The 13,476-nt window shown below is 41.0% G+C and overlaps 1 protein-coding gene and 1 pseudogene across 2 annotated transcripts in view; both read right to left on the bottom strand.

Moving 5' to 3' along the window:
* Positions 1–7,376: 7,376 nt before the first annotated feature.
* Positions 7,377–8,255, bottom strand: LOC144253653 (V-type proton ATPase 16 kDa proteolipid subunit c pseudogene; annotated as a pseudogene).
* Positions 8,256–8,797: 542 nt separating this feature from the next.
* Positions 8,798–13,476, bottom strand: part of Anapc5 (anaphase promoting complex subunit 5) — a 38,927-nt gene continuing 34,248 nt past the window's right edge. For both annotated transcript variants that reach the window (XM_026385995.2, XM_026385996.2), the window contains exons 16-17: positions 9,777–9,939; positions 8,798–9,124 (exon numbers count right to left, since the gene is read on the bottom strand). In XM_026385995.2, the coding sequence (XP_026241780.2) occupies positions 8,913–9,124; positions 9,777–9,939 (375 nt within the window). In that variant the 3' untranslated portion in view covers positions 8,798–8,912. The remainder of the gene's footprint in view (positions 9,125–9,776; positions 9,940–13,476) is intronic.

The raw sequence follows: 13,476 nt of genomic DNA, 5'->3' as shown, positions 1-13,476 counted from the left end.
GTGGTGCTGAGAATCGAACCCGGGCCACACGCATGCCAGGTGAGCATGCTACCGCTTGAGCCACATCCCCAGCCCAAGCAAGATTTTCTTGAAAGACAAAAGGAATGAATATTAAATTCATGACAGTCTGCCACAAAGAAGGAAGTACAGTACTGGGGTTGTCACTTAGTGGTCGGACTCTTATGCAGAAGGCCCTGGATTTGATCCCCAGCACCAAAAAATAAAAAAGGTGGCAGGGGGACAGAGAATGGGACAGGGAGTGTGAGGAACATTGTTAAGTTTCATTCCTTTAATTTATAAATGCATATGAAACAAATGACAAAATATTACCAACAATCAGTTCTGAATGGTGAATGCATAATTCTGTATTTTTATTTTTATTTTTTGGTACTGAAGATTGAGCCCAGGATGCTTAATCATTGAGCCACATCCTCAGCCCTTTTTATTTTTTTTAGAGACAGGGTCTCACTAAGTTGTTTAGGGCCTCCCTAAGCTGCTGAGGCTGGCTTTGAACTTGAGATCCCCCTGCTCAGTCTCCTGAGCTTCTGGGATTACAGGCATGTGCCATTATGCACAGCTTATTTTTCAGGAGACAGGGCCTTGCTAAATTGCCCAGGTTGGCCTCATGTTTGAGGTGTTCCTGCCTCAGCTCCTAAGTCGCTGGAATGACAGGTGTGCACAACCACAACTGGCCCTGTGTGTGTGTGTGTGTGTGTGTGTGTGTGTATGTATGTATGATTTTTTTCCCAAAAAGTATGTGTTAGGGCTGGTGGGGAATTCCAACCCTTGGAACATTTATAACTAAGGTAGAGATCAGCAAACCCTTTTCTGTAAAGAGCAGATAGGAAGTATTTCGGGCTTGCAGGCCATATCCAAGGAAATGGCTCAACTAACAGCCACAGATAGTGGTACATGAAGAGGTATAATGGGGTCCCAATAAAACTTTATTTATAAATGCTGAAAGTTGAATTTTACATAATTTTCACGTCATAAAATATTACTATTTTGGAAAGAAAAAAAGTAAAGAATTTACTGTTTTGGTTTTCAACCATTTAAAAATGTAAAAACCATTATTAGCTGGTCTTAAAAAAAAAAAAATGAGTGGTGTGCCAGATTTGGACCATGGGCAAGAAATACTTTGGCAACCATACTTAACCAAAATAGATTGTGGTGTCTTTTCCTGTTATTTGTTAAAATATACAATTCCAGGGGCTGGGGATGTGGCTCAAGCGGTAGCTCGCTCGCCTGGCATGCGTGCGGCCCGGGTTCGATCCTCAGCACCACATACAGACAAAGATGTTGTGTCCGCCAAATACTAAAAAAAAAAAAAAATAAATAAACGTTAAAATTCTCTCTCTCTCTCTCTCTCTCTCTCTCTCTCTCTCTCTCTCTCGCTCTCTCACTCTTTCTTTAAAAAAAAAATATACAGGGCTGGGGATGTGGCTCAAGCGGTAGCGCGCTCGCCTGGCATGCGTGCGGCCCGGGTTCGATCCTCAGCACCACATACCAACAAAGATGTTGTGTCCGCCGAGAACTAAAAAATAAATATTCGGGTTTTTAAATCTTTGCCTTTTCATGCACAAATGTTTATAGGGATAAGAATCATTCGACGTGATGACATATTTAAAAAAAAAAAAAAAAAAAATATACAATTCCATGTATTTACATTATGTTACTAAATGTCCTATGTTTCATTTCAACACTGTAGCTAACAGGCAAGAATATATCTGTATAAACTTAAAAACCAAGTAAGAAAGGATAAAAAGTGCAGGTAAGAATTTAAACCCGAGTCCAAGATTCATTTCCTCTTTGAAGTCTCCTGAAATGTTATGACCCAGGCCCTCCTTGACTTCTCTGTCTCTCTGATCTACTGAGTTAAAGACTGTACCATTTATTTAATGCTCAGCTACCATCTTGATTCTTTCCTTCTTGACTTGTGTTTTTGTTTCTTTGTAGTGCTGGGGTTGGAACCCAGGGCCTCTGCATGCTAGGCAAGTGTACTACGACTGAGCTGCACCTCCAATCTCACTCGGGGTTCTGACTTGCCAATAGAGCTATAAAAATCTGGCATCTAGGCAGGTACAATACCCAAAACATTTGTTTGCTGTCAACATTGTGATTGAAAGGTGTGATTTGGGAGTCAGACAGACAAACTCAGTTCAAATCCCAGATCCATTAGTTACCAGCTCTGTGAGTTTGGGCAAGTGAGTTGATCTCTCCCAGGTTGGTTTCATCTGCTGTCAAATGGGGATAATAATAGTACCTAACTCACAGGCTTGGCATGGGGTTTATTTTTTTTATTTTATTTATTTTTTTAAATATATTTTTTTAGAGAGAGAGAGAGAGAGAGAGAGAGAGAGAGAGAGAGAGAGAGAGAGAATCTTTTTTTTTTTTTAATATTTATTCTTTAGTTTTCAGCGGACACAACATCCTTGTTTGTACGTGGTGCTGAGGACCGAACCAGGGCCGCACGCATGCCAGGCAAGCGCACCACCACCTGAGCCACATCCCCAGCCCTTGGCATGGGGTTTAAATACCAATAATGTGTGTAAAGATATTAGCTCAGGGGCTAGCACATAAGTGCTCAATGCTGCTATTAATATACTTAGCACAGGGCTAAAAATCCCATCAATTTATGTGCCTTTTTATTAAAGTGAATTAGAACAAAGTACAGAACATCATAATTGCCTGTCATTGACATTGAGCCCCTCTTAGGATAGGAATCATCCCACACAAAGAAACCATTTTCTTCTTAGAGATAGGATAATAAAAATTAGCTTTGCTTTTTGGGTCTCCCCCTCCAAGAATACCAGAAAACCCTATTCTAGGCAAACAGATCTTGTTGTCCTGACAACATAGATTGTCAAGAAAATAAGTAAACAAAGCTTCTGAATGTTATTTTTAAAGAAAACTTGAACAATACAGGGAGGGGGCAGAAATGTAAGACTTGAAAATTGTCTCGCCCACTAGGATGGCATCATGATCTCTTGCCCAGGCTTTGTCCTTCCTTCCTGTGCTCTTCTGTGTTCTTCCTCCCTGGCCTTGAACATCCAGAACCAATCCCAGCAACTCAGGAGGCTGAGGTGGAAGGATTGCAAATTCAAGGCCAGCTTCAGCAATTTAGCAAGATTGTCTTAAAATTGGGCTGGGATTGTGGCTCAGTGGTAGAGCGCTCGCCTAGCACAGGCAGGACCTGGGTTCAATCCTCAGCACCACATAAAAATAAAGGCATTGTGTGATGTCCATCTATACCTAAAAAAAACAAATATTAAAAAAAATTAAGAGCTCAGTGTAGAGCACTTGCCTAGCATATGTGAGGCACTAGGTTCAATTCTCAGCACTGCATTTAAATAAATAAATTAAAGTCCATTGACAAATATAAAAAATATTTAAAAGGGGGGGGGGCGGCAGCTAGAGATGTAGCTCAGTGGTAAAGCATCCCTGGGTTCAATCCTCAGTACCAAAACAAAATGAAAATACCCAAAATGTCAGGGCATTCAAACACTCAAAACAAGTATAAATATCTCAGACATTTAGGTGATTGTAAAGGAAGCCCAGTGGTGATAGAGGATCTGTGGAGCCTCTAATAACTACAACATGCTCTTCATTCTGGTCCTTACCCCTAAGGGGGCTGGGACAGGCTATACTTCCAATGCTCAGTTTCCTCACCTGTAAAATGGGGATGGCATTGAGTTTACAAGCATTTCAGATGGTATGTGTGAAAATATTTAACATTTTCTGGCTCACATTGGGTACTAGATAAATGATATTAGATGTTCAACAAACTGAAAAAGAATGTTCAAAGAAACTATTTAGTACTTTTTAAAACTTGAGAAGGCAGCTCCAGGATTAGATGACACATCAAGTAGGTCAGAATCCCAACTCTTCGAGCCACTGGCTCACAAGCTTGAGCAAGTGTCTTAACCTCCTTATGCCCAGGTTCTTTATCAGTGGAATTAAATGCTGTTGCCCACCTCTTAGGTTTGTGTTCATATGGGAAAAGAAAATTTGCAAATATTAGCTATTGTCATCTATCTCAGGACCAGAAACTCTCAACACCAAACCTATTGGGTAGAGTTCCCACCATGCCCTTTGGGTCAGAAAACCTTTTTCTCCTCCTTTGAGGACATATTCTGAAGGTCTCTGGTATAGACCCAAATGCCTACTGGCTAATAAGCTTCAACCAAGCCCTTTTCCCCTTTAACCAGATGATAAATTCCTATACTCCTCCATTAACCCATCCATAATTATACAATTATATAATTACTCTCTTCTCCCACCAAATGTTCCACCAGAAAAAAAAGCTAGTTAGGGGCTGGGTTTGTGGCTCAGTGGCAGAGCACTTGCCTAGCATGCATGAGGCACTGGGGTTTGATCCCAGGCACCACATTAAAAAATACTAATAAAAGATATTGTGTCCATCTACAATTTTTAAAAAAATGCTGGTTAGCTGTCCACCCAGAAAGTTCTGCATTCTGAGGTCACTTTTGATATTTCCACTTTCTATTCAACCCACTATTCCCTCCTGAAGATAGGCTCCGGCCAACAGATCTGTCGACAGCAGGAAACCACAGACCAACTCTGTTAGCTTTGGATTTGAGATTTGCTTCCAGGCCAAGATGAACATGGAGCCAGCTGAGAACATAGATAGTTTGTGGGTGCCAGCCATTTGGAGCTCTGTGCTCTTGAGGGCGCCAATACTTGGCTTAAGACTGTTGCCATTTTGAAATTATTTTGTGTGGGTTTGTGTGTGTGTGCATGCCATATATATGAGAACTTTTTTTTTTTTTTTTGGTACCAGAGATTGAACCTGGAGTGCTTAACCACTGAGCCACTTCCCCAGCCCTTTTTGAGTCAGGATCTTCACTAAATTGCTGAGGTTAGTTCTGAATTTGTGATCCTGCTGCCTCAGCCTCCCAAGCTGCTAGGATTATAGGAATATGCCACCATGCCTGACTGTGAAATTCTCATTTTTTTGTGGGGCAGAGGGTACCAGGGAATTCAGGGGCACTAAACCACTGAACCACATCCTCAGCCCTATTTTGTATTTATTCAGAGACAGGGTCTCACTGAGTTGCTTAGCACTTTTTTTTTTTTTTTAGTTATAGATGGACATAATACCTTTCATTTTATTTTTTTTTTTTAATGTGCTGCTGAAGATAGAAGCCAGAGCGAGCACTCTACCACTGAGCCACAATCCCTGCCCAGCTCCTTGCTTTTGCTAAAGCTGGCTTTGAAATCACAATCCTCCTGTCTCAGCCTCCCAAGCCACTGGGATTACAGGTGTGTGCCACTGTACCTGGCCAAGAAATTCTCATTTTTAACAGAGGCTTTCCTTTGTTCCTCACAAATTCCACAGTTGGTCCTAGTTGGATTTGATGATTTCTGGTATTTGATACCTGTGGGATCAGCTAACAACCTGATTCCATTTCTTGAACCTCATTCTGCAGAGGCAGAGTGGTTACAGCCACTTCTTGGATTGGATCTTACTTAATATGCATTGATCAAAAATAACATCATGGGGGCTAGAGTTGTGGCTTGGCGGTAGAACACTTGCCTTGCATGTGTGAGGCACTGGGTTTGATCCTCAGCAACACAAACAAAATAAAGGTACTGTGTCCATCGATAACTAAAAAATTATTTTAAAAACATAACATCATAGGTCTAGGGGGTATAGCTCAGTAGTAGAGCTCTTGCTTAGCACATGAGGCCCTGGGTTCCACCCCTAGCAACTCCATATCCCTTCAAAAGACACCAGATGAGAAAATACATTTGAAACAATATAAAAAGAACTATCACTAATAGTAGTTATGTCCTAGAATACTTATTCCTATATAGCCTTTAATGTTTTAATTTTTATCACCTACAAACATATAACTTTCAAATAAATGTAAAGAAATATTTTAAACATCAACACACCACATTAATGTTTCTACCTCCAAACTAAATGTTTCCGGAGCAGACGTCTTTTGGCCAGAAAACATTCTAATAGATGCAATTTTTTTTTTTCACTGCTTCAGAAAGAGCTCTGGAGAGAAACTGTTTCTCATTAGAAAGTTTAAATTTAACTGAAAAAGAGGCAATGACAAATCTGCAAATTTTGGTTGGTTGTTCGTTGCTTTATCAGGGCTGTATGGGCATAGCTGCAGCCTTGGACTTGAAATACAGGCATTTTTCTGTTCATACTCAATAGGAAATTTATGAACAGACAGAAGTAACTGGCCCTGCTTGACTACAGGGATGAACTGTAAATTATGCACACTGTATATTTGGTGAGAATATCTGAGCTTTGAAACCTTTCCCAATTTATAATCACCTTTTCATGAATTCCTAGACTTAATTATCAAAAACCCCTTATTTATATAAATATAGAAAAAGCATACCCAATTTTTTTTTTTTAAAAAAAAAAGCCAACCCCTAAGAAATGGTTGAAATAGGATTCTTATCATTGGTCTAAAAACAAATTGGGGGGGGCGGGGCAGAGTACCAGGGATTGAACTCAGGGACACTTGACCATTTGGTCACATCCTCAGGCCTATTTTTTTTTTAAATTTTTATTGTTGGTAGTTCAAAACATTACACAGTTCTTAATATATCATATTTCACAGTTTGATTCAAGTGGATTATGAACTCCCATTTTTACCCCATATACAGATTGCTGTATCACATCAGTTACACTTCCATTGATTTACATATTGCCATTCTAGTGTCTGATGTATTCTGCTGTCTATCCTATTCTCTACTATCCTCTACTATCCTATTTTGTATTTTATTTAGAGACAGGACCTCACTGAATTGCTTAGTGCCTCACTGTTGCTGAGGATGGCTTTGAACTCATGATCCTCCTGCCTCAGCCCCCCAAGCTGCTGGGATTTCATGCATGACACGCCCACCTTAAAAAAAATTTTTTTGAAAGTCATTTTTTTTTTGGCAGTGGTGGGGATGACATCTAGGGCATCCTGCATGCTAGGTAAGAGCTACACCCTTAACTCCCCTGTCCTTATTAATCTCTGGGGTGGACATGTGCTTATGAGCACATGTGAACCACCAGGCCCACTCGGGCCAACTAGAGAAGGAAAATCCGTTCATTTGCCCTTACCCTCCTACCAAACATGCATGTGGAAATACTTTATTTATTTATTTATTTATTTTTTTAACACATCCGAGAACTTTATTGGACACAGCTGGGCGCCAGGGCCTAGTGGCTGGCGTTCTGCCCCCGACCGGGGCACCGGGCGCAAGGGGCGGTTCCATCCAAGGAGTCTCGGCAAGGGGGACCCCACAAGGCAACACTCTACCTAAAGGGTACTATATAGTTGGGTTGCTCCATAGACGCATGAACAGGTCAAATCTTTTATAAATAAACATCCAGTGAAGAGAAAAATGACAACTCTAATTCATCCTTATACACAGAGCACTCTAGGGCGGGGGCTGGAGGCTGGCATCCTCACTGGTCGGGGGCCTGGATGGGAGATGAGTGGGCCCAATGTCCACAGCAGGGGGAGGAAGGGGCCAGGCGGGGAAACAGACAATGGGCACTAGGACACTGCGCATTTACAAGACCAACTACGGAGGAGGGGGTGGCTGCCCGTGCATGTGTCAGGCTGTTCATTCTGGAATGAGGAGGGGGGTGGTCTTTACATCGTGTTCTGTGGCTGGTGAGCTTGAGGGGCTACTTTGTGGAAAGTATGAGGGCCACGATGAGACCGTAGAGGCCAAGCACCTCAGCGAAGATAAGGATCAGGATCATGCCCACAAACAGCCGGGGCTGCTGGGCAGTGCCCCGAACACCGGCGTCCCCCACAATGCCAATGGCAAAGCCAGCTGCCAGGCCACTCAGGCCCACACTCAAGCCTGCACCAAGCTGGAGGAAACTCCTGTAGAGGCTAATACCATCATTCAGGGAGTTGGCGATGAGGACTGCCACCACCAGGCCGTAGATGGCGATGATCCCAGCCATGACCACTGGGATGATGGACTTCATGATCAGCTCTGGCCTCATGACTGACATGGCTGCGATGCCGGTGCCACTCTTGGCCGTGCCATAGGCGGCACCCAGGGCGCTGAAGATCATGGCGGACGAAGAGCCCATGACCGCGAAGAACGAAGCATACTCGGGGCTGTTCTTGGTCTCGGACATGTCTGCGGGCGGGGCGGGGGGCGAGCTCAGCGGGCCGCGGCGAGGTGAAAACAGCAGACCGACGAGCGGGCGCAGAGGCGAGCGAAGGCGACGCGGAAATACTTTATATGCTGCATAAAATTTCCTTCCTCTCAGAAGGAAATCCAAGCCTCATGAAAACCTTTGGGGAGACCCACCCACTCCCCAAGTAGCTCCTCTCTGTTCACATGTGGTAAACAGATTTATATATATAAAGATACATTTGGGGCTGGGTGTGGTGGAACACCCCTGTGATCCCAGTGGCTTAGGAGGCTGAGACAGGAGGATCTCAAGTTGAAAGCCAGCTTTAGCAATGGCGAAGTGCTAAGCAACTGAGTGAGACCTTGTTTCTAAATAAAAAATACAAAAAATAGGGCTGGGAATGTGGTTCAATCCCCAGTAGCCAAAAAAAAAAAAGATGCACTGTGCATCTTTGATCCTCAGCAACACATAAAATAAAACAAAATTTATTGGCAATTCTGCCCAGAGAGAACCTTATCTCAAACACCTGAGCTAACTGGTTGGCAAATCAGCTGTTACATAACAAAAAGTTGGTGTCCTTTGCTACCAAAAGGAAATAAAAAAATAAAAGGGGGAATAAAACAAATACATACTTTCTAGCAATCAAAAAAGACCAACTGATCAGAACATAGTTTATTAACAAGACAGGGTGTCATGGATACACCATTGATATGGTGGGTGGAGCACAAAGTCTGTCTTAAACTCTGGCCATAGACCAGTAAAGATGTGTTTTCTAGAGATGGTTTATCAAAGGCACCCCGTGGGAGGGCAGTTCCTGATGTAGCTGTCGGAAGAGCATTGCACACCGGTTCCTCTCCTGTGTCTTCCCCAGGGTGTGGTACAGTCTGGCCTGGAAGTAAACGACGTCTCTAATTCGCTCTTTGCAGTCAACTTTTGCAAAATAGTTCTTGGCTTCATTGAGGTTCTCGATGGCGGCCTCCAGAGCTGATAGAGAGTGGGTAAAAGGTCATACACATTTACTCAATATTTTTCTTTTCTTTCCTTTTTTTTTTTTGGTACTAGGGATTGAACCCAGGGGCGCTTTACCATTGAGTCACATCCCCAGCCCTTTTTATTTTTTGAGATAAGGTCTTGCTAAGTTGCTTTAGGGCCTTGCTAAATTGCCAAGGCTGGCTTTAAACCTGTGGTCCTCCTACCTCAGCCTGGGATTGTAGGCATGTGCCACCCCATGCCCGCTTGGTAAAGTATTTTTAAAAAATATTTTTAGTTGTAGATGGACGTCATACATTTTATCTATCTATCTGTTTATTTATGTGGTGCTGAGGCTCAAACCCAATTACTCACATGTGCAAGGCAAGCACTCCACCACTGAGCTACAACCCCTGCCCTTCTTGGTAAGGTTTTAAAACAGATTTTAAGCCTTGGAGGTTAAAATTGCCACTCAGTTGCCCCTAACCCTCCTACTAAACATGCAGATGAAAGCACTTTAAAATGCTGTATAAAATTTTAAGGAAATATTTGTGAACACTCAGAACTTACTGTCCCCATTTTAATGTCTTTTCCTCTTCTGAGTCCTAAATTTTAAAAGCTTTCATGAAAATGAGCAATGCCTAACAATCTTTGCACAGTTTCCTACCTTCTGCTTTCTTTGGTGGATCATAGGAAGCTGCTGAAGCCACCTGGCACTTGGCTACTAAGAACATGGCACGGCCTTTGTCCAAGATAGCCCCATCAGCCAGGATGGGCTCGATGGCCATGTGGAGGAGGGTTAAGGCTTGTTCTGGGATTCCAAGGATGAGCTGAAAAAAAAACACCACAGCACTGTACACACCACGCCCACCATGCTGCTGGGAAGAGTGGTTTCTGGCCGTCCTCATGACACTCTAGCTTATTTTCTCCCTGACATATACTGCATTATGGCAGGCACCACACTCCTGCAGTAGGGAGTAGTTATTCACATGTGGAAAAGTTCTGTCTTTACAAAGCTTCAGAATTGATATCCTTTAGATTGGTGATTCTCAGAGTTTGAACTCTTATGAATTACTGGGAGGAGAATAACAACTAAGAAAATCTAACTCAAAAAGTGTAGAGTGAAAGAATGGCAAGGGAATTAAAATAATGAACTAGAAAATAGAAAACATCTATTTAACACAAAAGAACGAAATAATGAAGGAACTGTGGTTCAAAGAAGGTATGATATACAGAAACAAACAGCAAATTAAAGCAAGTCCTTTATTTACATTCAATGACACTGAGTGACAATGAATATAAATGGATTAAATGAATTAAAAAAAATTCACAGAATGGATTTTAAAAATTATCCAACTATATGCTGTATATAAGAGACTCACTTTAAATTAAAAGGCACTAATAGGTTGAAAGTAAAATGACAGAAACATATTCAATGCAAACAGTAACCAAAATAGAACTAAGTGTCTATATTAATAATCAAGCAAAATAACCTAGTTCAAAAACTGCTATAAGAGAAAAAGTCCATTATATGCTCATGAAAGGATCAATTTATCAAGATATAACAACTGTAAACATATATAGTCTGAACATATACAAAATCTAAAAACAGGCAGAACCGGAGGTAGAAATAGACAATTCAACAATAAAAGCTAAAGAGAGCTGGGTATGGTGGTGTACACCTATAATCCCATCTGCTCAGGAGGCTCACGAGTTCAAAACTACCCTTAGCAACAGCAAGGCACTAAGCAACTCAGTGAGACCCTGTCTCTTAAAAAAAAAAAAGAGCTCAGAGTGTGCAATATCTCACTTTTCAATAAAATAGTAGATAGAAGATCAGTAAGGAACCAGACGACCTAAACAGACATCTATCAAGCACATCATCAATGATATCAGAATACAAATTCTCAATTACATATGTAATATTTTCCAGGAGAGACCATATGTTAGGCTACAAAATAACAGTAAATCCCCCCTCCACACACACACACACACACACACTTTTTGATACCAGGGATTGAACTCAGGGGCACTCAACCACTGAGCCACATCCCCAGCCCTATTTTGTATTTTATTTAGAGACAGGGTCTCACAAAGTTGCTTAGGGCCTCACCATTGCTGAGACTGGCTTTGAATTTTCGATCCTACTGTCTCAGCCTCCAGAGCTGCTGGGATTACAGGCGTGCGTCACTGTGGCTGGCACCCCAACATTCCCCTCCTTTCTTTAAATATTTTTATTAGTTGTTCATAGACCTTTCTTTTATTTACTTATTTATATGCAGTGCTGAGAATCGAACCCAGTGCCTCGCACATGCTAGACAAGCCCTCTACCACTGAGCCAAAACCCAAGCCCCCAACCCTTTCTTGTGTGTGGTGCTAGGACTAAACCTAGGGCTTCACTCACACGGCAGACAAACAACTCAGCAAACTTAAAAAGAATGGAATGATGAAACGACTACATGAAATGAAATTAGAAATTAACAGAAGGAAATTAGGAAATTCAAAAATACCTGGAAATTAAACACACCCTTAAATAACCAAAGGAAAACTCACAAGACAAATTAGAAAATGCTCTGAGACATATAAATACACAACTTAACAACAAACAACTTTTGAAATTTATAAGATGAGGTAAAAATTCATGGGATGCAGTTTTCAGGGAAATTTTTAACTGTAAAGGCACACATTACAAAACAAAGATCAAGTAAGATCTCAAATCAACAAGCTAATCTTCCACTTTAAGAAACTAGCAGGAGTAGAGCAAATTAAACTTACAGCTAATAGAGGCAAGGAAATAATAATGTTAGTGGAGACAAACAAAATAGAGAATTAAAAAGCAAGAGAGAATAAAAGTTCGTCCTTCAGAGATTAGCAAAATCAACAAACTGAGATTGACCCAGAAAAAGGAGGCAGCACTGGGATTGATCCTTAGCACCACATAAAAAACAAACAAATAAAAGATTTACAATGGAGCTTTAAAAAAAAGGGGGGGGGGATTCCGCCTTTTGGGTCCCCTTCTTCCTCTCCGGGGAAGTCTTTTACTTTCACTTCTACACTTTTACTTCCACTCTAACAAAAAAAAAAAAAAAAAGATATCTGAACAGACCTACAGAAAGTAAAGAAATTGGAAGAGGTGGAAAAGAAGGAAGAGGAAGTGGTGGTACAGCAGTAATCAAAGAGGCAAGAAAGGGAAGGAAGAAATCGAATCAATAACCAAAAAGAAGCAGTGACAAGGAAAAGGTAGGAGCCAACTCTGCCAAACTTAAAATAAAGATATTGTGTCCAACTACAACTAAAAAAATTATTTTTTAAAAAAAGGGTTAACATCAATTCTTCTCAAACTCTTCCCAAAAACATAAGAGGAAGACACATTTCCTAACCCATTTTGTGAGGCCATTATTACTTTAATGCCAAATCCAGTGCTGCTGGGTTTGGTTTGCTAGTTTTTTCTTGAGAATTTTTGCATAAATGTTCATATGGGATTTCAAAAAATTTTTTAATATACATTTTTAGTTGTTGATGGATCTTTATTTTATTCATTTATTTGTGTGCAGTGTTGAGGGCTGGGGTTGTAGCTCAGTGGTAGAGCGCTTGAGCACATGTGAGGCACTGGGTTCAATCCTCAGCACCACATAAAAAAATAAATAATGGTAATATGTCCATTTAAAAAAAATTTTTATTTTAAAAAAAGAATATATACAGATGGTCAATAAGCTCATGAAAAGATGCTCAACATTACTGGTCAGAAGGGAAGTGATCAGTCCACTAGGAAGAAGACAGCAATAAAAAACAGAAAATGACAAGCACTGGCAAGACTGTGGAGATTACATTCTGACCTTGCAGGTTGGAATATAAAATGATGGGATGCAGTTATTATGAACCAATTAGCACCATTTGTGCCAAAAATATTTTGGTAGTTTCTCAAAAAATCTAACTAAATGATGTGACCCAGCAATTCCATCTACCCAAAAGAACAGAAAACAGGTATTCAAACAAAAACTTCCCCTTGAACATGAAGAGCAGTTATTCAGAACATCCAGAAATTGAAAACAATCCAAATGTCCATCATCTGATGCAGGCACAAACAAAATGCAGCCTCTGCATATCACGGAATATGATTCAGACATTAAGAAGGATGAAGCCTGAGAACAGTCTGCTAAGTCAAAGATGCAAGACACAGAAAGACCACATAGTGAAACGTCTCCAATAGCCAAATACACAGAAATAGAAAGCATTAGTGGTTGCCAAGGGCTGGAGGAAAGGAGGGACGATTCAGGAGTGAATGTTTTAATATACAGTTTCCTTTTTTGTATCATGAAAATAACTCTGGAATTAGACAGTTACAATGGTTGTACAACACTGTCAAT

This window comes from Urocitellus parryii, chromosome 3 (genome assembly GCF_045843805.1).
Source record: "Urocitellus parryii isolate mUroPar1 chromosome 3, mUroPar1.hap1, whole genome shotgun sequence".
Taxonomy (NCBI): Eukaryota; Metazoa; Chordata; class Mammalia; order Rodentia; family Sciuridae; genus Urocitellus; species Urocitellus parryii.
The sequence above is the reverse complement of the archived record's forward strand: the minus strand, read 5'-3'. Positions and strand labels throughout refer to the sequence as shown.